Source organism: Amorphotheca resinae (assembly GCF_003019875.1).
Source record: "Amorphotheca resinae ATCC 22711 unplaced genomic scaffold M430scaffold_5, whole genome shotgun sequence".
In the NCBI taxonomy this organism is placed as follows: Eukaryota; Fungi; Ascomycota; class Leotiomycetes; order Helotiales; family Amorphothecaceae; genus Amorphotheca; species Amorphotheca resinae.
In genome coordinates, this window is record NW_020194475.1 from 480,870 (window position 1) to 507,064 (window position 26,195).

The following is a 26,195-nucleotide window of genomic DNA, read 5'->3' on the forward strand; positions in this document are numbered from 1 at the left end:
CAACGCACAGAGTACATTTCAACATCCCCTCGATTACCCACGAGAAACCGAACCAGCCTACCTTGGCGTTGGTTCTTCCACCATTCAGCCAATATGGCTTCTTTCTTAGAGAGTTCCTACAGTTTGGTGCATCAGGACAATGCGGCGGATGTACCTACCATGTCCGAGTTGCGGATGCAGCTGGAGAAAGGGACAGATGAGAGCAAGGTGGAAACAATGAAGCGCATTCTCACGATTATGCTGAATGGCGATCCAATGCCTCAATTACTTATGACCATCATTCGTTTTGTTATGCCATCGAAGCACAAGGCTCTCAAGAAGCTGTTGTATTTCTACTACGAAATATGCCCGAAATTGGATGCCACTGGGAAGCTGAAGGATGAGATGATTCTTGTCTGGTATGATTTGTACCAGAAGAACTTTATGAGCATTGATCTGATCTCTTCACAGTAACGGTATCCAACATGATCTGCAACATCCTAATGAGTACATTCGCGGCAACACCTTACGATTCTTGTGCAAGCTTCGTGAACCCGAGCTCATCGAACCCCTCCTATCCGCTGCTCGGGCATGCTTGGAGCATCGCCATGTGTACGTCCGCAAGAATGCCGTTTTCGCTATCGCGTCTATCTACCAGCACTCCGAGAGTTTGATTCCCGACGCCCCTGAATTGATAGCGACATTTCTAGATGCAGAGAATGATCATACTTGCAAGCGGAATGCGTTCGCAGCGTTGGTGAGCATCAGTCATGACAGAGCCTTGGCATATCTTAGCAATGTCTTCGATGGGATTCCAAATGCAGATGAGCTCTTACAACTGGTCGAGTTAGAGTTCATCCGAAAAGATGCTATTCAGAATTCACAGAATAAGGTATGGAAATGGTTTCAAATTGCCGAGAATCTGACTGATTATTTAGGCCCGTTATTTACGGCTGATCTTTGACCTCTTGGAGGCTGGTGCGAGTACGGTGGTGTACGAGGCAGCCTCATCCCTGACTGCCTTAACCAGCAATCCGGTTGCAGTCAAAGCTGCTGCTTCGAAGTTCATAGAACTCAGCATCAAGGAAGCTGATAACAACGTAAAACTCATCGTGCTTGACCGAGTCGATCATTTGAGACAGAAGAATGAAGGCGTCTTAGACGACTTGACCATGGAAATCCTCCGAGTTCTATCAAGCCCAGATATTGATGTCCGGAGGAAAGCCCTAGGAATCGCGTTGGAGATGGTCTCTAGCAAGAATGTTGAGGAGGTCGTGCTACTCTTGAAGAAAGAGTTGACGAAAACGGTTGACCAAGAATACGAGAAGAACAACGAATACCGACAACTGCTGATCCATTCGATACATCAGTGCGCAATCAAATTCTCAGAGGTGGCTGCCAGCGTTGTTGGTCTTCTGATGGACTTCATTGCTGATTTCAACAACACATCCGCTGTCGATGTGATCTCATTCGTAAAAGAGGTGGTAGAGAAGTTCCCAAAGCTCCGTCCAACCATCGTCGAACGTCTTGTTTCAACCTTGAGCGAAGTTCGGGCCGGGAAGGTGTACCGAGGAGCCTTGTGGATTGTGGGAGAATATTCTCTTGAGGCCAACGATATCAGAGATGCGTGGAAGCGCATTCGAGCTAGTCTGGGTGAAATTCCTATTCTGGCTTCAGAACAACGTCTTCTCGATGAAGCTACTGATGGGGCCGAACCTCAAAAAGAGCCCGAGCAAGTCAACGGACACTCAAAGGCCGCCCCCACCGGTTCACGCAGAGTGCTTGCTGACGGAACTTACGCCACTGAGAGCGCCCTCACGAGTCAATCAGCTGTAGCTGCAAAATTAGAAGCAGTCAAGGCTGCCCAAAAACCACCCCTTCGACAACTTATCCTAGATGGTGACTATTATCTCGCCACTGTCTTATCATCTACTCTCACAAAACTTGTCATGCGCCATTCAGAAATCTCGCCAGACAAGGCTCGCACCAACGCCTTGCGCGCGGAAGCCATGTTGATCATGATCTCTATTATCCGTGTCGGTCAATCACAATTTGTCAAAGCTCCTATTGACGAAGATTCCGTCGATAGGATAATGACGTGCGTGAGATCCCTCGCGGAATTTGCCCAGAACAAAGACCTCGAGACGGTCTTCTTGGACGACACCCGAAAGGCATTCCGCGCTATGGTGCAAGTGGAAGAGAAAAAGCGAGCAGCAAAAGAAGCAGTTGAAAAAGCAAAGACTGCGGTCCAAGTTGACGATGTAGTCTCGATCCGGCAACTAGCGAAGAAGAACTCTGGTGACGGCACCGATGAGATAGAGCTTGACCTCGAAAAGGCCACGGGTGGTGATTCAACAGTCGAAGATCTATCGTCGAAACTGAGCCGAGTCGTGCAACTCACTGGTTTCTCAGATCCAGTTTACGCAGAAGCTTATGTCAGAGTACACCAATTCGATATTATTCTCGATGTTCTCCTTGTGAACCAAACCACCGAAACGCTTCAGAATCTCTCAGTGGAATTCGCAACACTGGGTGATCTTAAGGTTGTCGAAAGACCCACCACGCAAAATCTTGGCCCCCATGATTTCCAGAATGTCCAATCTACGATCAAGGTCTCCTCCACAGATACCGGCGTCATCTTCGGCAATGTTGTCTATGACGGTGCCAGCTCTACAGAGAACAATGTGGTCATCTTGAACGATGTGCATGTCGATATCATGGACTACATCCAACCGGCGGTTTGCACCGAGACGCAGTTCCGCACGATGTGGACTGAATTCGAGTGGGAGAACAAGGTCAACATTAACTCGAAAGCCAAGTCGTTACGAGATTTCCTGACACAGCTTATGGCTTGCACGAACATGAGCTGTCTGACACCAGAAGCTTCATTGAAGGGTGATTGCCAGTTCTTGAGTGCCAACTTATATGCTAGAAGCGTCTTTAGTACGTTCCCAATACTTCTTTCTGGAATTTCAACTAACAATTTGCAGGCGAGGATGCACTTGCGAACTTGAGCATCGAGAAGGAGGGAGAAGATGGGCCGGTGACAGGCTTTGTGCGTATTCGAAGTAGATCGCAAGGCTTGGCGCTTAGTCTTGGGTCGCTCAAGGGTTTGAACAAGGTTGGAGAAGTCGCCTGAGGGGGAAATGACCGATGACGATCAGTGGGTTATGTTGCGGATTGCGGACAATCACACTTCTAATGAATACCAGGAACAAGTAGAAGAATTTGAGTGGCTAAGGAGAGTTAGTTGTACTTGCGGGCGGCGGATTTGCGAAAGTTGTGTGCAAGGTAAGCCACGCTTTCCTGCGAATCATAATGAAAGGCGCAGAAAAGCAAAAAGGGAGTTATGTAGGTAGATCCAGGGGCATTGCAATATATACCTACCTTCGATGACCGATACCGTATCCATGTGTGCCTGCCTCGGTCCAGTCAGAAGAGCCTGGTAACCTGGAACCTTTAACTCTCTATTTACGGAGTACCTTATGGTTCGAAGTCCATATAGGGCCGGTGCCGCTCGCCTGCCCATCTGGAGACGAGGGTTAACTATACCTAACTAGGTTGGGTCAATTTCAACCATTTGGTCAGGATGAGGTCACAGATACTCTGTATAGAGGAATATAGGTTAGGCGGGTATATATAAAGTATAGAGAGATCTATAGATATCTATAGATATCTACAATAGTCCCACGACGTCAATGCCGCTGGGTGGCAGAACCCATAATAGGCTTAGCGGGCCGGGGCGGGGATGAGGCCGACGGCCGGCCTAAACGCACATCGGTTAGTTTACCGAGAGAACGGCATCTGACGCTGTTAGAGTCCCAGCAACGGAAAGTGGACTAGCCGCTTCCAGTCGACCTTGGAAGCTCAACGCTGCCAGCTACCGTCCACCTTTTGCTCTCCTTTCCTTTGCAACAATCATGCTTAGGATATCGATATCAAGGCACGTAGAGCAATGACCACAGCTATGGCGACGGACAATCCCTTTCGTGATCCCGCGACTTCCTCGGACGAGCTCGGCCGCGACAATTCCGTTACGATGGATTCTACTTTGGCCGTTGGGAGAGATGCGTCATTGTCCCTGGGAACGGACTCGTTGGTCGTGCTGGGTGAGTTGCAAGTACAATATCAGGCCAGGCCTATAGCTAATGGTTGGGTTAGACGAGGCATTTGAAAATGGAGGCATAGGCTGTTGTGGGCTGTGGCCATCAGGTACCTTTCCGGTATTTTCGGATCATGTTCCCTCCAACTGACAGAACATACTCCAGGCACCGCAAACACACGCTCAGTTCCATTTTATAATATCCTTTGGGCTGAGCTCCAAGGTGACGTGCTTTCAATTGACTATGCTGCTTCGCTCTCGAAAACTACAGTCCGGCCTGCGACTCTCAAGTACCCCGTCGAAAAACCTGACCTGGACCGAGTGAACAAATGGCTTGGCAAGTTGTTAGATCGTTCATATGGGGAAGCGCAAAGGAGGAAACGCGCAAAGATTCTGGTCAATCCCTACAGTGGGAAAGGAAGTGCTGAGAAATGGTATCGCCGAGATGTGGAACCTCTCTTAAAGGCAGCACGATGTAGTATTGATATGGTCAAGACAAGATATCGTGGTGAGGCAGTGGAGATAGCCGAGAAGATGGATATTGATGCCTTCGATACTGTCGTGGCCTGTTCCGGCGATGGTCTTCCTCACGAGGTATTCAATGGTCTTGGAAAGAGAGCGGATGCCAAGAAGGCGTTGTCGAAAATGGCAGTTTCCCATATCCCCTGTGGGAGTGGTAATGCTATGAGCTGTAATGTGAATGGAACGAACAGCGCAAGTCTGGCTACCCTAGCCATCATCAAAGGCATACCAACTCCCTTAGATCTGATATCGATCACTCAGGGGGAGACCCGGACGCTAAGTTTCTTATCTCAGTCCGTCGGCATTGTGGCGGAGTCCGATTTGGCTACTGAGAACTTGCGATGGATGGGTTCCGCGCGATTCACGTATGGATTTCTAGTACGGCTCTTGGGGAGAACCGTCTACCCCTGTGATCTCGCGGTAAAAGTTGCCATAGAAGACAAACCGTCAATCAAAGAGCATTATGGAAAAGAGCAAGACAACGACGAGCCAGCAAGTGAACGAAGAGGATACAAGACCCTCCTCGACGACGATGCCTCGGCGAGCAGTGGGAACGAGGATGGGTTACCGGCCCTAAGATATGGGACGGTTAATGACAAGCTTCCTGAAGGATGGGAACTGATCCCATATGACAAGATGGGGAATTTTTATTGTGGAAATGTAAGAACGGTCCTCCGCCTTATCAATGCTGTAGTCTGACTTTCCTAGATGGCATACATGGCTGCGGATACTAATTTCTTCCAATGCGCTCTTCCAAACGATGGTTACATGGACCTTGTCTGCATCAATGGCGATATCAGCCGTCTAGCAGCAATACAGATGATGCTTGCCGTCGAGAACGGCAAGTTCTTCGATAACCCATTAGTTTCATATCGCAAGATACTTGGCTATCGCATCATACCCAAAAATCAGAAAGACGGCTATATCAGTATAGATGGAGAGCGTGTTCCTTTTCAACCTTTCCAAGCGGAGGTGCATAAGGGTTTGGGTACAGTACTGTCGAGGACTGGGCACATGTATGCAGCTCCTGGGCCTCTTTGATTAGCATGTGATTTTCAATGGCGTTTTCACCAAAAGGGGTTCTCTTCTTGACCTGCCAAAAATGATACCCAGAGGTGGACAGTCTATGCGAGCTTTGGGATATTTTGTAACTACTTTTTGTACTACCAGCAGAATAGGAACATTACATTGACCTCAACGCCTTGCCTACAATGCCGTGATTTTCCATGGTATTCAACGCCCCCAGAAATACAGATAGGCCCTAAATCAGTCGTCAAATCCACCCCACTGATCATCGTCTCCCTTTGATTGTTCCTCTTCCTCGGTCTTCTTATTTCCCGGTAGTCGTTCATCTTGTAATTGCTCCTTAGCCTTAGTCCTCACCGGCTTCGTGGGACTCTCTTTCGCCAATCTCCTCAATGGCTCCAGCAATGTATCCAGCAAGCCATCCTTCCTATCCTCATCCTCCAACAGACCCACCCTCTCCAACTCATCAACATAGATATCAATAACATGAAAGCGCATGCCGTTCGGAATTCGTATGTTATCCACATTGCACGGGATCTCCATCAACAAGTCCATATGCTCCCGCACCAGCGCCTCCTCCCAGTCCCCTCTCTTCAAGACCTGAAACGTAGCGCCCAGATACCGTCTCGTAAGCAGGAGGAACTTCTCCATGCGCAGAACATCGATGTTTGTCCATTCCCTCTGCATCGTCTGCCAGTAGGCTCTGAGGAATGGTATCACGGTGGGCTGGGGGACGATGGAGACGAGGTCAGCGAGCTCGTTGGCCAGCGCCTGTTGGGTCCTCGGTCGGTCGGACATCCACATGCAGTAGAAGAGACCCTTCCATAGCTTGAGTAGCTCGAGGGCCGGCAGCTCGCGTCTTCCAGAGAGAAAAGTGCGTAGGGATTGGAGGGCCTTGTCGCGAGTTGGTCGGTCTGCGGGAAGTTTAGTATTATGGGGAGAGACCAAGGAGGACAGAACATACCATTAGCAGCAAGTTCCTTGACAAAGGGTGTTTGTTGAATATCTGAAGCCATAACTATTTCTATGGTGGTGGGGGTGGGGGTGGGGTTGTTCTGTTGTGGTAATTCCTATTCACTTTCCTGGCGGAGGGGCGTGAAAGAAAATATTTAGTGGGTCCTGTCCCCGAGGCTGAAATCTGAAAAATATAAATCACGGAACTTCTTACCTCCGACCTCCGATACCCGAACACCGACAACATCAGCCTTGCATTAGCGTTGGCCATCTCCCAAAGATGGCAGACGGCAATCCGAAACCACCTCGTACTCGACACCAATTCAAAAATCGCAGTCAACACGAAAAGGTCGAAGTCGAACAAGAGGAAACCGCCAGCTCCGGTGGGGACGATAAATCCGGGATGACGTTCCTCGACCATTGGCGCAACCATGGGAATCCCGTAAGTTTATCTCGCGTCAATTGCTTTTCTGCGCTCTTCCCAGTACGCAGTGAGCGAGGCTGTGGCTCTCTCTGCTGGTGAACACAGCTGACAACTACAGACGACCAGCCAGGAGGAGCTCGACAAGTGCCCGCACTGTCAGCTGCTCAGGTTCTCAAACTTCGAAAAGTACCCGGTCCGCATCAGGAACACGCAGAACAAGCAGGTCATCCCGGTCGGCTTCACTTTCATTGAGGAGTCGATCATCCGCGAAGGAGTCACCGTTGCGAGCGACGAGTTCCACTCGGGATGCAGCTGCAAGAGCGACAGCGACTGCCAGCGTGAGGGCTGCTCTTGCTTGCAGGATATGGTGTTCGACAAGCTTGGTCCCAACAACAAGATCTACGCGTACCATAGCACGGGCTCCAAGAAAGAGCTGTTGAGAGGAGATTTGCTCGACTCCCGCGACCCGATCTACGAGTGCCACAGCGGCTGCTCTTGCAGCGCGAACTGCCCGAACCGCGTCGTTGAGCGAGGCCGCAAGATCCCCTTGGACCTCTTCAAGACTGAGGATGGTCGTGGCTGGGGTAAGCATCCCTTCTCCTTCTTCAATTCTACCTCTATATATCTCAATTCCATTCTAAATGCTAACTTCTACAAGGTGTTCGATGCCAGTATCCGATCAAGCGTGGACAATTCATCGACAAGTACGTTGGAGAGATCATCACCGCCGAGGAAGCCGACCGGCGCCGCAACGCGTCCAAGATCGCCAAGCACAAGGACATCTACCTGTTCGCGCTGGACAAGTTCACCGACCCGGAGAGCCACGACGTGCGGCTCCGCGGCCCCTCCCTCGAGGTCGACGGCGAGTACTTCTCGGGCCCGACGCGCTTCATCAACCACAGCTGCGATCCCAACCTGCGCATCTTCGCCCGGGTCGGGGACTACGCCGACAAGCACATCCACGACCTGGCCTTCTTCGCCATCAAGGACATCCCGGCCGAGACGGAGCTCACCTTCGACTACGTCGATGGCGAGGACACGGATCTTGCCAGCGACGCTCGCGATCCCAAGAAGAAGAAGAACATGACAAAATGTCTGTGCAAGTCGCCCAACTGCCGTGGCTATCTCTGGTAAAAAACATCATCGGCATCTCTCTCTCTCTCTTTATGATTTCTCGTGCGTGGTTGGTATCTGGGGCGGCTCGGCTTTCACGGCGTTAACAATACCCCTCCTATCCGGCGTTTTCGCGATCAATCATAGACCGGGAATATGAATGAGCAGTCAATCAGTCAGTCAGGTCACGCATCGTATTACTCGTTGCTCTTTTTTGCTCTCTAAAGGCAACGAGTAGAGGAGTGTTCACTTTTGCTATTATGGAATGGGTGCGAGTCCTTCTTTTGCACATCTACAGATTCTGTAGTTAGGCAGGCAGGCAGTCAAGCACAGATCAAGCAACTAAAAAAGCAATCGTTGATTTTTTCTTCATCGCATCCCAAACGTGACTGACTATAAGAAATATATATTATATATCTCACATGCCAGCGTAGTAAAACCAAGTTGTGATATTCGATGGCTCTTAGAAATAACTAACTGAATGGCTGGCTGGCTTCGAGCCGTGTTTGCAAACTCGTTCACATCATTTTTGAGATTCTAACCTAAAGTCAGAGACTTATTCAAGACGATCGAGTGTTTTGTTATGATATTTTAGGCGGTTTATTGATAACGCGGTGTTCTCGACAGAAAGAATCCTTAAGGTAAGGTAGGTTAAACAAAACGCATCTATCTACCTTATCCATCATCCATCCACCTCCGTATTATGACCCCCCCAGAACGCCCCCAAAGAAAATGAAAAAAAGAGACTTCATATAACAATAAAAATACCCAGCGAAACAGCCAAACAGCAAAACAATGATATATATATATGACCCGAGTCTCCCAAAAACAAAAAACAAAAGAGATCTACGCAATGAGCAGATCCTTAACGCTCATGCCGCGGGCACCCGCAGCAGGGCTTCCTCCTTGCGTACCCCTCCGATCCGTATTCAGCATGAGCAGCGCCGCCGTAGCCTCCTGATCCAGATCGCGCTGCGGCGGCAATGCAGGGCTGGTCAGGGTGGAGGCCGACGCTGCGCTGCGGGCGTAGTCGTAAGCCGTCGTCGTTGGGCCGAGGGAGGGGGACGTGGTCGAGGATGTGCTGAAGCTGTAGTGCCGCGCGTGCTCGGATGAGTACGAGTCCTGGCGATGCCGCGTGTTGTCCTGGGGTAGCAGCGCGGGGGACTCGGATGGGCGCTGCGAGGAACGAGGCATCGATGGGGATGGTCTTTCGGAATCGCACATTTCCACATCCTCGTCTTCCCCGTATGGTGCTGAATATGGTCGCGAAGAGCTATTATACTGCTCCTTCGCGGCTGGTGGGGGGAGAAGGAACTGCTGCTCTGCAGCGGGGGTGGGGTTGGTACGTTTGTTTTCGGCCTTCAGCTTCGCAACGCAATCCTCAAGATACCGGACGTAGTCAATGGACGCCTGGCGGGAGCAGTCAGTAAGTATCGAAGATCCGTTGGCCACTCTGGCTACAGCTAGCCCCCAACTTACCTGTAATATGGCTAGTTTGTGCATCTCCCCAGTACATGCGGGTATCATATCCTTCAGAACTCCAAACTCCTCATTCATCTTCGATCTTCTGCGGCGCTCAATCAGGCTATGCGCCGTCTTCCTTGCGATCTTGCGGCCGGCGACACTCGTGGAAGACGGCTGCTTCTTCTTTGCCGGTGACGCCTTTCCGGCCCCGTTGTTCTTGGGCCCTTCGGCAGCAGGAGTCTCCGCGTGCTCTTCCGGCTGTGCTTTGGGTTTCATCTGGATGATCTTCCGGGACCGAGTCGGGGGCGGAGGCAAGGCGAAGGAGTCCTTATTGGGGGTCTGCGCCACCGAGGACCGTCGGCGGATCTTGACCACCTCGCTGGGAGGAAGGACGGGCGACTTGGGCGACGACGGGTGGTACGAGGAGCCCGTCGAGTCCTTGGTGGAAGCAGTCGAAGGCCGAGACTCTCCTCCTCCTCCAACTACAGCGGGAGGAGGAAGTTCAAAGGACATTTGGAGAGAGGAGAACTGTGAACCATCCTTTCCCTTGATCTCGGTGGAGGAGGCGGGGGTGGGTAGATGTTCAACACGAGGCATTTTGGCAGCAGAAAGAGCTCTGCGATTCAAGCTGGTCTCGTGCGCGACTTGTGCTCTTGCTCCGCCAAGTATGTATGTATATATATGTAAATATATAGCAAGATGAAGAAGACGGCTTGGTCAACAAAGAGAGGGCTTGATAGAGGTGCCAGTGGAGAGGTGGAGAGGAGAAGCAAAAAGGAGGAGGAGGGGAGGGGAGAGAGGAGAGATAGAGAAGGGAGAGAAAGAGGGGGAGGAGCGGGTTCCCGCCTACTACTGCTCTATGAAAGGATGAAAGGATGAGCGCCCCATCTTGCTGAGAGTTTTGACCAACCTAGGATGGCTACTATTCATACCACCTCTGCTTCTCTCCGGCCATGTTATCTCTGATCGTCGACGAAGCGAAAAAGAGCGTAACGAGTCCCTTGGGAACTGTCGCGTGAGCAGCGTGCTCGAATTGGTTGGCTGGCAGCGCAGCACAGCCCGTCGACCACTCACGGCGAGCGACCGCGCAACGTGGGGAGGGAAGCGAGCGAAGCGAGAGAAGCGAGAGATAGAAGCGAGAGAAACAAGCGAAAGCCGGGGCACGTGTCTGCTGACTAATCCCAGCTCAGATGGAAACCGAGGTCTAGCAGCACGGGCCAATCAATCAGTATAAAGGTGTGTTAATTCACGCCAGTTGGATCTGGCCAAGGAGCCAAGAAGCCTTCATGAACTTACTTTTGACGACTATAACGAGGTCGTCTTTTATCGATACCAGTAATACGTTATATATACCTATGCCGCGCACTAGCATCACATCCTCCCTCCTAATCTCGGGCCCGGTATAACTTTCCAGAGAACGCCGGCGGGATTGTATGGCCGATGCACAATAAGCACAATCAATCTTCCGATTCTTTAACGATGCAGGTTTTCTTTGTTTTGAATGTAGGTATGGAGTTATGTTCACTAGGTAGATACCTTATAGCAGGGTTGATGAGTTTGAGTGAGTGAGTTCGTTTATCATTCTTTTCAGCCTTGCGCTAAGATAGCAGTTATTACCTTATCTGAAAGGAATACATATATACAGCCTCGCCTTCCAGAAAATCAACTATTTGATACTCTAAGGTATACTTCTGCTCCCCGGAACACCGCGATTTTAATTACCTAGGTAGTTACTTATTTACCTACCTTACCTATCCATCTCGACCAAAACTCACAAACCCCTCTTCTCCCCTCAGACTTCATTACTGGGATAGCCCACGCTGGTCGCCCCCACAAACTCCTCCTTGATACTCCTTACACTCACAAACCGGCCCAACAGATTCAAGCTCCCTGCCTTATCATTCGTGCCGCTCGCCCGCGCGCCGCCAAATGGCTGCTGCCCTACCACGGCGCCAGTGCTCTTGCAGTTGATATAGAAATTGCCCGCCGCGTCTCTCAAGGCCTCCTCCGCATACCGGATGGCTTCGCGGTCACTCGCGAAGACGGAGCCCGTGAGCCCATATGCTGAGGTGCGGTCGATGAGGGCGCAGACGTCGGCGAAGGCGTCGGGGAGCGAGTCGTCGTAGATGTAGAGCGTGAGGATGGGCCCGAAGAGCTCGGTGGAGAGGAGCGGGTGCTCAGCGTTGCGGGACGCGTAGATTGTGGGCTGGATGAAGTAGCCTTTGGAGTTATCGTAGGCGCCCCCGACGAGGAGCTCGAGGTCGGGGTCCGTCTTGGCGGCGTCGATGACGCCGGCGAGTTTGTTGAAGGAGGCAGCGTGGATGACGGGGCCGATGAAGTTCTGATGCTCGGTTGGGTCGCCAATCGCCAGCGCGCTGGTTTCAGCAATGAGACGCTCCTTGAACTGTGGCCAGAGGGATTGCGGGATGTAGGCGCGCGACGTGGCGCTACATTTCTGGCCCTGATACTCGAAGGCCCCGCGCACAGTCTGCACGACGGCGTTTTCGACGTCCGCAGAAGGGTGGATGAGGTGGAAGTTCTTGCCGCCCGTCTCACCCACGATGCGGGGATAGCCTTGATACCTGCCGGCGGCGACGCCCTCGGCGATGGAGCCGTAGAGCTTGCGGAAGACGGCCGTGCTGCCTGTGAAGTGGAGCGCGGCGAGTTTCTCGTGGGCCAGCACGACGCTTGTGATTTCCTCCGGGTTCCCGGGGACGAATTGGATGACGTTCTTCGGGAGCCCTGCTTCGAGAAGGATGTTGTAGAGGAGCCAATTCGACGCAATCGCGGAGTCAGAGGGTTTCCACACTACCACGTTCCCCATCAGCGCCGGCGCCCCGGGGAGATTGCCTGCAATTGCCGTAAAGTTGAAGGGCGAAACCGCATACACGAAGCCCTCTAAGGGGCGGTACTCGATGCGGTTCCACACACCTGGCGAGTGGTGCGCCGGCTGCTGCGCGTACAGCTCCTCTGCATATTGTACGTTGAACCTGAGGAAGTCGACCAGCTCGGCGGCGGCATCGATCTCGGCCTGCCAGGCATTCTTGCCCTGGCCCAGCATGGTGGCCGCCATGATATGGTAGCGGTACTTGCCTGAGATCAGATCTGCCGCCTTGAGGAATATCGCAGCTCGATCGGCGAAGGGGAGGGATTGCCATGCGGGCTTCGCAGCGAGTGCTGCGTCGATGGCTGCCGAGACATCTGACGCGGAGGCATTCGAGTACGAGGCGATCGTGGAGGAGTGATTCGATGGGTTTTGCTGCGTCGAGATAGTGGACGTTTTGACCTGAAACACAATCAGCCCTCTGTGATGCCATCGGGGCGATAGCAACGCTCACCGCTTTACCTCCGATAACAATCGGCACGTCTAGGGGAGCTTTCTTCTGGAGCGCTTCGAGAGCTGCGGTGAGGCCTTCCCGCTGCGCAGATCCTTTGGCGTAATGATGCTGGCAGGCTATTAGCGCTGATTGTGCAAAGGGCAAAGGGCGCAGAGGACAGACTTACATTGGGCTCGTTGGAGACCTTGGGTATCTTGAAAGAAGCAATGGTAGACATGCGAGCTAGCCGGCGGGGTATTGTGGCGGGACTTCTACTTGCAACGTTCTGAGAACGACAATTAAGCGGTGAGAAACCCCGAAGGCCCTTAGAAGCCATGATGCATAGAGAAGACGCGATGGACAATCAATGCGAAATGTGACAGAATGATGTAGAGGGAAGAATAGTTCGGTTTGTTATATGCTGTTGGCGATGAATTGGTGATGCTCTCACCAAGTACCCCTCGCCTCGCTTTGCGACGGTTTAAGAATAGTACTAAAACCACTACGAATCAGAGTGAAGAGTGGGAGGGAGGAAATACGCGGGAGATAGAAAAGATAGAAAAGATAGAAATTAAAATGAAGAATAACTGTTGAATAATGGAAACTCTTAGAACTCTCAGATTCCAATTTTCAGAAATACTGTTGTAGATAGATGAATGTAGATATGCACCTAAATAGCCCTTCTATTTTGCCTTAGAAGCACCACACAGAACACCAGACTCTCGATTCTCAACGGCTTAGATGCCATTGTAATAACAAATAGATCTTTCTTCATGGCCATTTATCGACACATGATTCCCACCCATACACCGTGTAACCCCTTACGCCTGTCCCAGATGAATAGCAAGACTCGGAGAGTCAAACGTCCCCCCTTCCGCTGCAATCCCGATGTTTCTTTTGGGTATATCTCCTCCACGCCATATTCGTAAACATTAAAACAGTTGTAACACCCACGAGCGTCTCCATGATTACATTAAGTGAATGATATCGCTATCTCAGGCAGTGGAAGCAGGCGTCAAACGCTCAACACCAATTTGTTATACACAGTGGCAGCCAAGGTACCGCCCAGCTCGGACAAAGCTCTTGTAGAGCATGGAAAAGAGGATATGAGAATTGAAAAAGACAGATGCCGCTTATTTCTCCGAAAAGTCTGCGGCAGTTGTATTCGAGAATTGAAAGGTCTTGTGCTTCGTCATTGGCGATGTGTTTCCCATCCCATACTGGGCGTCGGGAAACGAGTACTCGGAATGACTGGACACCGTGTATTGGGGTGAATCGTGCTTGTATTGCGGTGACTCTTGTCCAAAGGAGAAATTCGGGTTGAAATGACCGAAAGCAGGAGTGACCGGTTGGCTCGCATTCGAGAGGTATGATGGTTGTGGCATCTGCAAATCGAGGGGGAAATTTTCCTGTGCTGGTGTATATAAGGGCTCATCTGGAACTTCGAATTGCCACTGCTTGTCCTGGAATTCAACCCCGCTAGCCCAGCCAGTCGACAAGGGTTGGAGAGATATCTGATCTTGGGGGGTTTCAGGAGGTGACAAGTTTTGGTCACCATCCATAGTGGTAAAGCAGCCCGGGACACCGGCATTAAAGACAAAGTTCATGCCCCCGTCAACAGGAGAAGCAGTCGACCGTGGGCCTTCCCTGTGTGCCAGTGTCATTTCACCTCCTCGGGGAGACATTGGCGTGGGCGGTGCTAGGCTACTGCTACTGAGTGATGACCTGCACAGGGATGGTTGCCGCAGGTTGTGGTAGTTGTGTTCAAGAAACGATGAAACATCGGCGAAGCCACCCAAGTTGATGGGTGAGCGTTGAGCCGACTCGACGCCGGATTTGCTAACCCGACCAGAGATGATACTTCTGTTTCCCCCAGCGGAGACGATGCGACGCATGGGTGAGGTAAGAGGAGTGTCAGATCGTCGGCGAAACCCTTCGGCCTGAGAAACGGTCCTTGGGCCCGCCGAGGGACGCCGCATCATTGGGTCTGCGATCAATGCAGCTGGTTTTACGTGAACCTTCTTGCGGCGCGAAGCAATATCTGTAGGAGGTGGAGACTTGAAAGAGGCCGAAGATGCTGGGGGCAACTCGGAAGATTCTTCGGACTCGGCGATCTCGTATTTAAACCCTATCGGTAACATTGTCGAACTGCTATCCTCGGGGCTTTGACTCGCACCGCTGTCATTCTGCTGTGCAGGAGCACCATCTTGAGATTGGCCAGACGACGCTTGTGAGGGGAAGGTGGCCTGTGGTTGGGGCCCATGTACATCTGCTCCCGAAGGGGAAGTTGAGTATCCAAGGAAGGGAGTCGGAGCGTTTTCCGTTGTCGGTGAGGAGTGGTGCTCAGGCAGAGACTGGCTAGAGGCACTGTAGAGGTTGCTCGAGAAGCTATCGTATGGGTAGTGAGAGTTATCAAAGGTTCCAACTGATGGGAACTGGGCACGATCTCCCATGGAAGATGAGTTCTGGAGGAGAGAGTCATCGAACGTTGCCAATGTCTCCTGCTGTTCTGAAAAGCCCCTATGGAAATCTTGCTGTTGCGAAGCGGCCTGCGCGACGGCCATGGTGCGATGAAGAGATTCGATAGTTGCCGTTGTGGGATCCGAGTACTGAGGGTTGTACGGAGCGACGGCTGGAGGGGGGCCGCTGCCCATCAGTGAGTAGGGCCCGGACGGTTGCTGCATAGACGACAGAACGTGTGAATCGTTCATGTATGCAGGGGTATTCAAGTAATTGTCGGGAGACGAGGTTTCCGAGTAGCCCATTGCCTCCTGCTTCTGGCCCGCCTCGTAGGCTTCTTGTTTCTTCTCTTGCTTCCGTTTAGCACGGCGGTTCTGGAACCAGTTCTATGGCATTGTTAGTGTGGAGATGTACATGTCAGCTGTCCCCAACGTACGTTGATTCTTGCCAGGTCGACGCCCATATCCTCCGCAAACTGACGCTTCGTCTGGGTGGTTGGTTTGGGGTTCTTCTTGAATTCGCGTTCCAAGACCTCTACTTCTTCCTTCCCCAATCGAGGCTTCGTTTCGGGGGCTTTCGGTACATTAGGTATGCCCATCATTGCGGTCGACTGCTGGCGAGCTAGTGCGGCATACGTGTGCAGGCTCTGCTGCGCGTCCAGGAAGGCTGGGATGCCCTGGGCCATTGGGTCGTGGTGACGGTGTTGGAAGTGGTGGTAGCTGGGTTGCTCGAGGTACTCCATCTTGGCGATTGTTCAGACCAGATTTCGACTCGAAGCTCTTGTGCATGCAAAGCAATTCAATTAATTATAATAATAATGATGATTATCGGTATACCTAAGCAATCGACATAGGCGGTTTGCCGGTTGGTGGGAGGGTGTAATTGAGGACGCGCTGTACTGCAGAAAGAGAGTAATGAGGGCTGTGGTAGACCGTCTTGCGGTCTATGAAGACAGACAAACGAGATCAAGGACGACGAGCGACGGCAACGGTAGCGATTGTAGCGATTGCAATTGAAGCGATTGACAAGACGCTGTTGGAGTATGTATGGAGCGTGATGCGTGGACGCCAGAGGCAGGAAACGAGTTCGGCGACGCGTATTATGGAGTTGTTGAAGGAGTGCAGCTGTTTAATTATGATGACGGTGGTTGCGGACGGGCGATCGAACGAGCGATTGTGAGTTGTGAAGGTCGAGGAGTGAGAGCAGCCGCGATGCTGGGGAGCGGACGGCGGGGTGGTGTGAAGAGGAGGGAGAGAGGAGGAAGAGAGGTGAGGGACGAGAGAGGAAGAAAGGTGAAGGGTGCGAGGGGAAGAGGAGGAGAGCGGGAGCGAGAGGGCTCCAGTAGTACAAAGCTGCGGCGGACGAGGAGAGTCAGCCAGGACGGGCGGGAGGGTTGAGGGAGCGAGAGAGAGAGAGAGGGTGGGGAGAGGTTAAGAACTTACGCTTGACGTTTGGCGGCGGGAGATCTGTGGCCGTGTCGTGGGCGCTGGGTCCAAGGAGTGCGACTAGGCCCAGGAGCTTTTCATCCCTTTTTCCCGCGTAGAACACGCAAATAGTAAAATAGTCAAAACCAGGGGCCGAGATCCAGCGGGGACGAGGATGGCAGCAGGAGTAAGTAGTAAGTAATAATAGTCGGCGGTCGTATAATAGCAGACGGGATATCGGCCAGGAAACGTCGGCGATGTGGGTTCAGCGGGCGAGGTTAAGACGACGGGTGGGATGCGGTTGAGGAGGAGACGGCGAGCGGGCGGCAGGGAAGGAGCTGTATGTAAGGTAAGGTAAGGTAAGGTAAGGTATGGCGAGAGTGTATGGATGGAGGGGCTTTAGGATGTATGTATGGATGGATGGATGGATGGATGGATGTGCCTGTGGTCGATATAGCTACGTCTATGGAGAGACGCCGCATGTATGTATGTATATGTGTGTAGGGATGTCAAATGAGGAAGAAACGCGTCGCTGCTCTTCTCTGCAGCTGGGGCTTGGCACGAGGGAGGGGATTGGATTGGACTGGACTGGATGGCATGGGATTTTATTTTATTTTAATGGGCTTTTGATTTGACTGTTTAGCTGCTCAAGTCTTACCCTCGTATTGTCCCAGTTAAGACGCTGGATTGCTGGATCGAGTATTAACTTACCCTTACTACCTTGTCCCTCCTCTGCTCCTCTGCAAGCACCGCTTCTCTCCACCGCCACAGCTTCACGACCAACTACTGCCGCTCTTAGTAACTGTACTGCTGCTCCCTCCCCCATCCTGTCCCGAATTCCCATTGCCCCCCCCTTCACCGTCCCCCTGGCCAGCTGCAATCTTGGATGCGCCTAGGCCGGGACCCCCTGGCGGGATACAAGTAGTCGGAAGACTTCGCTGGTACACCAGGACTACTCCTGGGGCTCCTAGGCTCCTAGACTCCTAGACTCCTGGACTGTTACGGACCAGACGCATCCCTCCAAGGCCCTAGGCTCGTCGGTCTGCACGCCATGAGATCGAAACACAAATGCAATCTGTGAGACATGCGGCCCATCGCCATGAGCCCATGGCGATCGTCTCCTCCCGTCGTCCAACCTTACTCGTACAGCGCGCAGCATGGCGTCGTCGGCCTTGCGGATCGTGCTGCGCAGACTCGTCCTCTTTCACCACAGAGGTCCTTAGCGATTGCGCCCTTTCCCTCTTTCGGACGCGGCCCATCTGTACCACCGTACGGAGAGCGTGAGAGTCCGCTCCCGCCCCGCCTAGTCCCGACCAGGTAGGAGTATTTATCGCACCGCCAGGCCGACTAGCCTGCTGCGGTAACTCTTGAGTTCCCACTACCCGGGACGGGTTAACTCTCCCCTCCGGTCCACTGCAGGGCCACCCAGTGCCCACCCAGCCAGCCGCAGGTACGCGCAGGGATGGCGGTACCAAACGCTCAGCGTTGGGCTCATCTGGTTTCAGCCCGCATGGTCCGCCCCCACCCCCGGATCGGGACTAGGCGCCTCTGTCTGCTGGCGCTTTCAGTCGTTGCTCGCCCTTGCGCGCCATGAGCGAATGAGATCGACGATCCGGCCGACCCGGCTTTGTCGGCGTGCCGGCTCAAGCGTGCGGGTCCCGGGATTTGGCGCCTCGATTCTCGAACCGCAAGCCCGGTGCTGGCCCCCCCCCCCCGTCATGATTTGTAATCGGCCCTGGTTCGACAGATTCAATCGCCAGTCAATCAACGCTCATCGCTCATCGCTCATCGCCCAATCAATCCACCATTCATTCCATCCCCAATCATTCCCTCATTCCCCTACGGAGCATTATGAGAACCCCGTCCCCAGTCCCCCAGATGGGACTGGAACTGTTCCTGTATACTATGGTACGGACCGTCATGATAGTCTGTATCCTGGGTGATGTCGACTGGATTGTTGGTCGCAGAATACGAAGCAGGGCCTTGCTGTCGTCGTCTTTTAGGGAGGTGCTATTTCCTGTGATCTCATCCTCCCGTATCCCCGTGTGCCCTCTGAGCCTGACCCGGGACCCCGTGGAGTGTCATTGAGTGTCACTCGGGCCCTAGCAGTAGCACAACGCCCGTAAAGCAGCGCGACAAAGTTACGTACCCTGCCATGCTCCAATCGAAGCCATGCCACCATGGAATTGTGAGGTACGGCCCAGTCCGCCCGGAGTACGTACCGTGCTGTGCGGTGTAAGCGTGGCCGTTGTGCCCGTCCCTCTGCCGCCTGGACAGAAAACGAGGCGGCGACGACGAGCAGTGAGGTCTACTGTGTGTTACACCGCGACCGCTACAGTGTCTGCATGCTGCAGTCGGACGTTGGAAGTTGGATGCCACAGCGTTAACCAACAGCCAGCACACCGATGGCGACCGCCTAGGTATGCAGGGCCACCAGAAGGGCGTCTGTTGTAGTAGGGGACCGCATAGTGGTTGCGCGGTGCGCGGTGCGCGGTGTGCCTACACTGCACACTGCCGTGGCCCTGAGCTAGAACACTCTTGTAGAAGCTCCTCCCGGTGAGACAAGCCCAGGACTTTTCCTCCGTAGGCCCGTACCATCGTACAACATAATTACAGTTACAGTAGCGCAGGCAGTGTAAGGGTAAGGGCAAGTAGCAGCGACAATTTCTCTGCTCTCGAGTCTCTCTTTGTCTCGACTCTCCAGAGTTCCCTCCCCGGGCTTCGAATAATGTGTACTTTACCCAAGGTACTCCGAGGTAAGCCCTTGGAATGTGATAGAGGTCACGTGACGTACAGCGTCCGGAGTAACCCGGCGCGCAGGACTGTACCTTACCGTACAGAGTAATTCGAGATCCCATCTGAGGTATGCCCCACCCGGCTAGAGATTGGCCCGTGCTTCTGTGAGGCTACTGGCCCGTCTCTGTATAGAAGTGTGAATAATAATCTACGGAGACAGCCGCGCAGACCTCCTGAAGCACGGGGCAGCAGGAACAAAAACTCGGCACCGGGGACTAGGGAGGATCCCCTGGCCTGCCAAAAGCTATTCGGGGACATTTGGGGCTTGCTGAAGGCTTCTTCGAGACCCAGGGGAAGGGTTTGTGGCGATATTCCCCTGTACCGTCCTGCAATACCATACCATCATATACTTACCGAGTAATTAATAGCAATGCGAACCAGCTCGTACCACGCCAGCCAGCCAAACCGGGGAGAGGAGGGCAGCATGGCTGAAGATGTAAAGTAAAAACCTTGGGACGGTGATTAATATCTCTCGGCCAATAAAGAGCCGCTTCCGGAGCTCTGAGGGGGATTGCAATTGGCAACTGGCAGTTGGGGGTTCGGACGGATGCGTTGATAAGGCTTCCGGGTTCTAATTCCCCAAGAGTCACAATCAAGATCCCATCGTCCCACTCCCGTCGTCGACCATCCCAACGATGATCGATCCCCTGGCCCTATGTTATGTCCCGTGCCAACCGAAGGGGCCGTACCGCAGATTCTGTCTCACATCATCGCCACCACTAAGAAGCCTATCTGACTGACGCGCATGACTCTCTGTCTCTTGCTGGAAGACCGCTAACCTGGGCCGGTGCGTGCTTAGGGCTCGAACTGCGACCCCCGTCGATATTTGTCGCGAGATCGCCGTTGCCAAGTTGCCATTGTTCTGCCGGTGAGAGGTCTGGTTCACCGTCGACGCTTACGGAGTAGCTTCTCCCCGGAAATCGTGATGAATCATATTGTATCTCTGTCGGCCTCGGGGCTCGTGGGTACAGTACCAGTGCTGCTTCGAAACCGGGGGCTCGAGGTTCGTGTATTTTCCTGTAACTTGTAACTTGTAACGGCCAACTCGCGACTTGCAGCTTGTACCTGAATCTGTGGCAGTGTCTACGGGACATAGCAAGCAGGCCCAGCAGTACCGGCCGCCCTTGCATCGAGCGTAGCGCGGTACCGACAGGAACGGGGGGGCCTCGATCGTATGGCGCACGCCCTGCCTCTCTGTCCCTCCGTACCAGCACCTCACTGTAGAGAAGAAAGCGGAGGCGTGTCACTTCAATCGCCAAGATCTCGAACAGCCAGGGGAGCCTGGCCCGTGAGCAGAGCACTGGGCACTGGGGGCATTGCGCACTGAGCAACAGTGATGTGAAGACGTGAGGCGTGAAGATTCAACAGTTGCGCCGAGACGTCGTCGAACGGGGGGATGCGATTGGTCGGTGTACGAGAGGTCTCGCGAGGTCTTGGCCGACCCTGGGAAGAGTATGCGGCTTGCGGCAGTGCGATGTGCGGGAGGCCGTAACGGTCCGCCGTAGACGGTACACCCTCACCGTGCGCTTAAAGGAGATCTGGACGGTGACGGGATCACGACTCGCGATTCGAGCCGCGGGCCCCACTCGGCCTCCACTGCCTCCACTGGCCCCAGCGCCACTCCAGCCAGCCACCAGCCGTGATCCAAGCGCCTGTCATGCAAATTCCATCGTACACCATGCCCCGTTGGGTCTCGCCTCACTTCTGCGCCCTCTGCTGTGAAGCGTGAACGCTGTGGAGGTGCTGGACGTCTGGGAATTACAAATTCTTCTGCCACCACTGCACCCAGGCCACTCCCGGGTCCCCGGGGCGCTGAAGATCATCGTGGCAGCGGGGATCTGGTCGTCCGGCTAATGTACGCAGCAGGTACAGGTACACTGTGATGCCGCAGAATTGCCAGAGCCTCTGCGAAAGAATGCCGGGCCTTTCCCGGCCCACCGCACACCGCATCCAGGATGCTGGAAAAGCGTGTCCCGTGGATACCGGGGGAACAACAGGAGAGAGGGGAGAGAGAGAACACTGGAGAGGACGGGAAGAAGAAAGGATGGAGTGGTGAGGAAGAAAGGGGGGGTAGGCCCGCGGGGTAGAAGGGGAAGAAGGGTGTGAGAATACACGTATGATATGGCCACCTGCTCTATCCTCTCTATCTATCTACATACATAAGACATCACCACCCTCCTCGCTCCTCGCTCCCCCCTTTTCCCCTCTCTTTCTCTCCCCTCCCCTTCTTCCCGTTCCCCTTGAACCAGACCCGACCTGCTTACCCCGTGACCCTGCGCAAGTTCAAGTTGCCCCTTGGTACCTACGTTAGGTACTCCCCTACTACCTAGGTACCTACATTACTGCCAGGGCCGATGGGCACGGTGGGCACGGCGGGCCAAGCTGGGCACACTAATCGGCCGTAGGTCTGAGCGGCCACGCGGGAATCTCACAGGGAGACCGGTACCTACAGTAGTAATCGGTCAAAAGTAGTAATCCTTACGCAAGTGCCAGAACCATCGCAGCTGAACACTTACCACTAGCCTAGTGGCCAATCAGCGCCCGGGCCTCGACGCAGGTACAGGAATATTTGAGTTTGAGGTTCGTCCAATTTGATATTTCTCATATAATCGTACATGATACATGATACATGATACCTACCTCCAAAGGTACATATGGTCTACAGATATTAACGCAGGAACAGGATCTAAGAAAGTATATTTAAATTACGATGTTCCGGTCCGGTCATAGCTCACCTGTTGCGAAGCTTGAGGCTTGAGGGCTCTGTCCCCTCAGGTCCCGCGTGTAGTTAATTTTACCCTCCGCCACACCCTCTTCCTACTGGGCGGGGCCAGGTTCAATTCCAAATCGCCTCACCTCAACCACTGGGGGGCAGCAGCAACCTCCGTCATCGAGGCGTTCGAGGCGGGCCATGAGATCATGAGGAGCTCACGAAGATCACATGGACGGTGAGGGTCATCAACCCTCCTTCTGCAAAGGTCCCCTTGCCTGAGATGTCTCTGAGATGTTTCTCAAGCGCATGTTCTGGATCATCTTGGTGGACTTGGTCATATGAATCATAATCAAGCCATATCCCTCGGGGTCTGAAGGGTAACATAACTTCCTAAGGTTCTGGCTATTGAAGTGTTCCATTGTTTTTAAAGTGTTCCATTGTCTTCTCATCCCGTCCTGCTCATCTCACACGTGACTCCCCTCCTTCCCGTCCTCTCTGCATCTTGCTTGCCGCACGCGCAATAATTCCACTGCTGCACCTTCGCACGCGAAGTGGGACGAATCCTCCAAAACCCCCATTTTCCTACCGTTCAAATGTCAGTTCGCACACGAACAGAACATTCTCTGCTTTGATTTACGAGTCAGATTGCGAGCGTTAATGCAGGCAAAGACAGTATACTACTGTATGTTATGTTATTATTTACATATCTACATCTCTGTCACAAACGATCGATCGTTTCGATCAAGCCGTTTCCTGAAGAATGGTAATGCTCCGCTGCGCGGCATGCCTCGCATTCCAAGGTGAATGTCTTAACCGTCCTCCTGGGACTGCCACGCTCCCATCCTTCGAAAGTTCGAAGACCCTTCCATTCTTTCTCCCAGAAGGGTACACTGCGCCGGTGACAAGTTCCCTTTGTTGGTGTAGATCCCTTCCCGTTGTCGACGCATCTCCGACGAGCTCGATCGTGACAGCGAGCGTTTGTGCGGCTGGCGCTGGCAGGCTTGAGGACCCTTGGCTTGAACGTTCCATTTTTAGACCGGGCAGGAGAGGCTTCATGTGAATATAGGGTTAACCCTCGGCACCTTTGTCCTTACAGCTCGCTACGGGGAGCATATGGTCTTCTCTGAGCCGCAGGAGCGCGCCTCTAATGTCATTGGATATCATGGATGGCTAAGTATACCTCCTTTTGCCTTCTGGGTTCCTCCTCTCATATGCTCGTACGGCCGGAACGTCCATGTTCCCCCGGTATACAAAGTGTTCCATCTCCGCAGACTCGGGACCCTCCACCCGTTCATGGAAGATACAGGTAACCTGTGACTCCCTGGTGCTTGCGCAGTACCACACGGCACCACCGACCCGCTGCGGGCAGCCCTTCCCAGCTTTCAGTCCTCGGAAACCAACGAGCGGCGGCCACCCGCTACGCACAGCATTCCGAAAACAAGTGTAACGACTCCATCATCCAGCTCGGCGGGATCATCGAATAGTAAGTAAGCTGGCACAACGTAGTTCAATTGTCATCTGATCCTTCAGCTGGGAGATCCCATGTAGGTAGCCCAAGAGATGTCGTCTCACCCCCCGGATTGACATCTTTCGTCCCGTCTTATATCTCCGGAGGTCTCGGAGAATAAAATCTCGTAGCGAAGCGAAGATAATCCCCACGGAGACAGAGCCTGACTGACGCTCCTTGCATGCAAAGAAAAACGTCAAGACAGTAAAAGCGTTTCCAGAATAAAAAAAATAAAAAGTAATAATGCAACACACCCCTCATTCACCCTCTGACACGCCCTGCGCAAGACGCAGGGGATTTTTGTTTTGCACAATCCATCGTCAAAGGCTGTTGTGTTGTTGGTTTGCCCGTCCCCCAACATTCCTCGTGAGGGAAGCGAGCGAGGATTGGTTGGATAAGGTATCGCTTCACGATACCGAGTCGTTCATCCTCAGGACCCTAGGTACTTTACAACTTTACATCTCCTGTTAGTAAAGGTTCTTTTTGGTAAATATGAGGACTGCTTTGAATTGTAATTTGGTATTGTTTTGCAGGGCTTGGATTCGTTGTGAAATGAATAAATTTGGCTGAAAGTGCTGGAGTGCTGAAGTGCTGAATCGCGTGACACCCCCCCCCCCCCCAAAAAAATAGAAAATAAATATAGTTTATATTTGGACTTCAGAATTCTAATACCCACTATTCGATCCCATGAATCAAAAATTTAAATACTTACGGGTATGAATTGGAATCGATAGGACTGTAGACATCTGGGTAAGTAGTAAACGTAAAATGTATACCTTCGGTAAGTGGATGTTAAGTTCCCAAGGTAGTAAATTTTGGCCGGGTTATTAGATTCTCATACATACACTCAATAACCGCAAGTTATTTCTATATATCTTCTTCCCTCTATAGGTCTAATATTATAATAAGAAGATTCTATCTTATTATCCAAGGGCTTCAATACCTTCTAAATACTGTCTCTCTATGCATGATTTCTTTCCTTTAACCCCCCCCCTCTCTTTTCAACCCCCTAGACATCCAACGCATCCGAAATCTCCAACTCCACACCCTTCTCCGAACCAACTACCAACTTCAGACTCCTCAAATCCCTAACTATCCAATCCGGCCCCGCAGCCACGATCTGCTCCGCCGTATGCGACGTCACGACACCCAACACCTTGCACCCCGCCGCCTTACCGGCCTGAATGCCCGCCGGACTATCCTCCAGCACCAGCACGTCAGCGCCGACCTCGAGACCCAGCTTTCCACGCCCCATCGCGTAGCAGGTCGGGTCGGGCTTGCCCTTCACCACGTCCTCGGCTACCACGAGGTGCTTCGGGGTTGGTAGCTTGAGGACGCCTAGCCAGCCGGCTACGAGGGGCGAGGTGCCGGATGTCACGATGGCCCAGGGGACGTGGTGAGCGTCGAGGGAGTCGAGCAGGTTGCGCGCGCCGGGGATCTCGACGGCATCGGCGCCGTAGAGTTGAGGGATCAAGCTCTCCATGTGTTTGACGTCTGGTCCACGTGGTTAGCATACCCCTGAAAGAAGCGAGAACCCGCGGCGGCAGGACGACGAGGACGAGAGAGGGAAGACGAAGATAGCATAGTGTGATAGAATAGAAGTAGGGAGCGAAAATAGGAGGTATAGATGGTGAAGCAACGAGGGAAGAGAGACTTACATTCCCAGTTCGCCTTTTCCGGACTAATCAGCTTGAGCACGTCGATGGTGCGTCTGCCGTGGGAGGTTTGCAGGATCACCTTGGGATCCACGCCGAGTTCTTTCCCAATGCTAGACGCCTGGTCAGATACGCGGCTCTGCAAAAGAATGGGGTTCTGACATTACCTGTGCCAATGCTGTTCTACAGCGGCCGTTGAATCGATCAGGGTCTGGGAGTCCGCATTAGATACTCCCTCTCTCCAACAAGCTCCCGGGACCAGGACAGCAAGAAATAGCATTCCAACACATAGATAAAGTCACAAAGGGAGCGAGCATTGAGAAAACCGCCAACGGGAAGAAAGCAAGGGTCCTTACCCCATCCATATCGAAGAGCAGACCCTGAAAGACCAGCTTCTGCGGCGGGCGCGAGAAAGAGAGCGGATTTGAACCCATTTCCTCTGCGCGTTTCTTGTTCAGAATACACAGATTGATCCGGGAGGTTGCGGGCAGTTGTCCACACGTTGTCCCGCGCGATTTGGTGGGCGGGTGGTTGAGATGTGGGAGCTGCTTGGCGAGGCCCTCACTGCTTGTCTCACGCGGCGCCTGTCCGTCCTCGACAAAATGCGATGTGCAACAAAAAACTGCCCTCGCCAAGAAGGGCACACGATCTACGAGTAAGGGGTGGGAAATTCTCCGAGATGCTGGGGCGCGGTTGGGGGGTTTTCTGAGAGGGAGAGCGCAGCTTCTGAACTTCTGTT

The 26,195-nt window shown here is 53.0% G+C and overlaps 11 protein-coding genes across 11 annotated transcripts; 5 read left to right on the forward strand and 6 right to left on the reverse strand.

The window, feature by feature from the left end:
* Window positions 1-93: 93 nt before the first annotated feature.
* Window positions 94-3,118, forward strand: M430DRAFT_100104 (hypothetical protein; the record flags this gene model as incomplete). Its single annotated transcript, XM_024860610.1, has 4 exons — window positions 94-398; window positions 451-871; window positions 918-2,922; window positions 2,970-3,118. The coding sequence occupies 4 exons, from the start codon at window positions 94-96 to the stop codon at window positions 3,116-3,118; spliced, it is 2,880 nt and encodes a 959-aa protein (XP_024721377.1).
* An 828-nt stretch (window positions 3,119-3,946) lies between these two features.
* On the forward strand, window positions 3,947-5,644 carry M430DRAFT_18286 (hypothetical protein; the record flags this gene model as incomplete). Its single annotated transcript, XM_024863833.1, has 4 exons — window positions 3,947-4,088; window positions 4,141-4,191; window positions 4,248-5,263; window positions 5,312-5,644. 4 exons carry the CDS (start codon window positions 3,947-3,949, stop codon window positions 5,642-5,644), a joined length of 1,542 nt encoding a protein of 513 aa, XP_024721378.1.
* Window positions 5,645-5,869: 225 nt separating this feature from the next.
* On the reverse strand, window positions 5,870-6,645 carry M430DRAFT_18287 (hypothetical protein; the record flags this gene model as incomplete). Its single annotated transcript, XM_024863834.1, has 2 exons — window positions 5,870-6,543; window positions 6,594-6,645. 2 exons carry the CDS (start codon window positions 6,643-6,645, stop codon window positions 5,870-5,872), a joined length of 726 nt encoding a protein of 241 aa, XP_024721379.1.
* A 256-nt stretch (window positions 6,646-6,901) lies between these two features.
* Window positions 6,902-8,480, forward strand: M430DRAFT_119531 (hypothetical protein). The gene is made up of 3 exons (XM_024861749.1): window positions 6,902-7,025; window positions 7,126-7,591; window positions 7,666-8,480. Exons 1-3 carry the CDS (start codon window positions 6,987-6,989, stop codon window positions 8,139-8,141), a joined length of 981 nt encoding a protein of 326 aa, XP_024721380.1. The 5' UTR covers window positions 6,902-6,986; the 3' UTR covers window positions 8,142-8,480.
* Window positions 8,481-8,688: 208 nt separating this feature from the next.
* On the reverse strand, window positions 8,689-10,538 carry M430DRAFT_119535 (hypothetical protein). The gene is made up of 2 exons (XM_024861750.1): window positions 9,600-10,538; window positions 8,689-9,530 (listed from the first exon to the last, which is right to left on the reverse strand). Exons 1-2 carry the CDS (start codon window positions 10,179-10,181, stop codon window positions 8,967-8,969), a joined length of 1,146 nt encoding a protein of 381 aa, XP_024721381.1. The 5' UTR covers window positions 10,182-10,538; the 3' UTR covers window positions 8,689-8,966.
* Window positions 10,539-11,376: 838 nt separating this feature from the next.
* On the reverse strand, window positions 11,377-13,139 carry M430DRAFT_101103 (hypothetical protein; the record flags this gene model as incomplete). The annotated part of the gene is made up of 3 exons (XM_024860680.1): window positions 11,377-12,870; window positions 12,923-13,030; window positions 13,089-13,139. The coding sequence occupies 3 exons, from the start codon at window positions 13,137-13,139 to the stop codon at window positions 11,377-11,379; spliced, it is 1,653 nt and encodes a 550-aa protein (XP_024721382.1).
* Window positions 13,140-14,034: 895 nt separating this feature from the next.
* Window positions 14,035-16,103, reverse strand: M430DRAFT_27194 (hypothetical protein; the record flags this gene model as incomplete). The annotated part of the gene is made up of 2 exons (XM_024865549.1): window positions 14,035-15,747; window positions 15,798-16,103. 2 exons carry the CDS (start codon window positions 16,101-16,103, stop codon window positions 14,035-14,037), a joined length of 2,019 nt encoding a protein of 672 aa, XP_024721383.1.
* Window positions 16,104-18,509: 2,406 nt separating this feature from the next.
* M430DRAFT_34492 (hypothetical protein) lies at window positions 18,510-18,929 on the forward strand. The gene has a single exon (XM_024866567.1). The coding sequence runs from the start codon at window positions 18,637-18,639 to the stop codon at window positions 18,871-18,873; it is 237 nt and encodes a 78-aa protein (XP_024721384.1). The 5' UTR covers window positions 18,510-18,636; the 3' UTR covers window positions 18,874-18,929.
* Window positions 18,930-23,035: 4,106 nt separating this feature from the next.
* M430DRAFT_18292 (hypothetical protein) lies at window positions 23,036-23,350 on the reverse strand (the record flags this gene model as incomplete). The annotated part of the gene is made up of 1 exon (XM_024863837.1): window positions 23,036-23,350. One exon carries the CDS (start codon window positions 23,348-23,350, stop codon window positions 23,036-23,038), a length of 315 nt encoding a protein of 104 aa, XP_024721385.1.
* Window positions 23,351-23,439: 89 nt separating this feature from the next.
* M430DRAFT_229603 (hypothetical protein) lies at window positions 23,440-23,817 on the forward strand. Its single transcript, XM_024864802.1, has one exon. The coding sequence runs from the start codon at window positions 23,529-23,531 to the stop codon at window positions 23,739-23,741; it is 213 nt and encodes a 70-aa protein (XP_024721386.1). The 5' UTR covers window positions 23,440-23,528; the 3' UTR covers window positions 23,742-23,817.
* Window positions 23,818-24,810: 993 nt separating this feature from the next.
* Window positions 24,811-25,890, reverse strand: M430DRAFT_100262 (hypothetical protein; the record flags this gene model as incomplete). The annotated part of the gene is made up of 4 exons (XM_024860622.1): window positions 24,811-25,295; window positions 25,460-25,569; window positions 25,624-25,667; window positions 25,813-25,890. 4 exons carry the CDS (start codon window positions 25,888-25,890, stop codon window positions 24,811-24,813), a joined length of 717 nt encoding a protein of 238 aa, XP_024721387.1.
* Between the last annotated feature and the right edge of the window lie 305 nt (window positions 25,891-26,195).

What these genes read in the sequence shown, in the direction of transcription:
- M430DRAFT_119531 (XM_024861749.1), top strand. Translation starts at nt 6,987, where the DNA reads ATGACGTTCCTCGACCATTGGCGCAACCATGGGAATCCC. An exon ending in GGCGCAACCATGGGAATCCC is followed by an intron (nt 7,026 to 7,125) that starts GTAAGTTTATCT and finishes TGACAACTACAG; the next exon opens with ACGACCAGCCAGGAGGAGCT. An exon ending in TGAGGATGGTCGTGGCTGGG is followed by an intron (nt 7,592 to 7,665) that starts GTAAGCATCCCT and finishes AACTTCTACAAG; the next exon opens with GTGTTCGATGCCAGTATCCG.
- M430DRAFT_119535 (XM_024861750.1), bottom strand. Translation starts at nt 10,181, where the DNA reads ATGCCTCGTGTTGAACATCTACCCACCCCCGCCTCCTCCACCGAGATC. An exon ending in ACAAACTAGCCATATTACAG is followed by an intron (nt 9,531 to 9,599) that starts GTAAGTTGGGGG and finishes TGCTCCCGCCAG; the next exon opens with GCGTCCATTGACTACGTCCG.
- M430DRAFT_34492 (XM_024866567.1), top strand. Translation starts at nt 18,637, where the DNA reads ATGAGAACCCCGTCCCCAGTCCCCCAGATGGGACTGGAACTGTTCCTG.
- M430DRAFT_229603 (XM_024864802.1), top strand. Translation starts at nt 23,529, where the DNA reads ATGTTCCCCCGGTATACAAAGTGTTCCATCTCCGCAGACTCGGGACCC.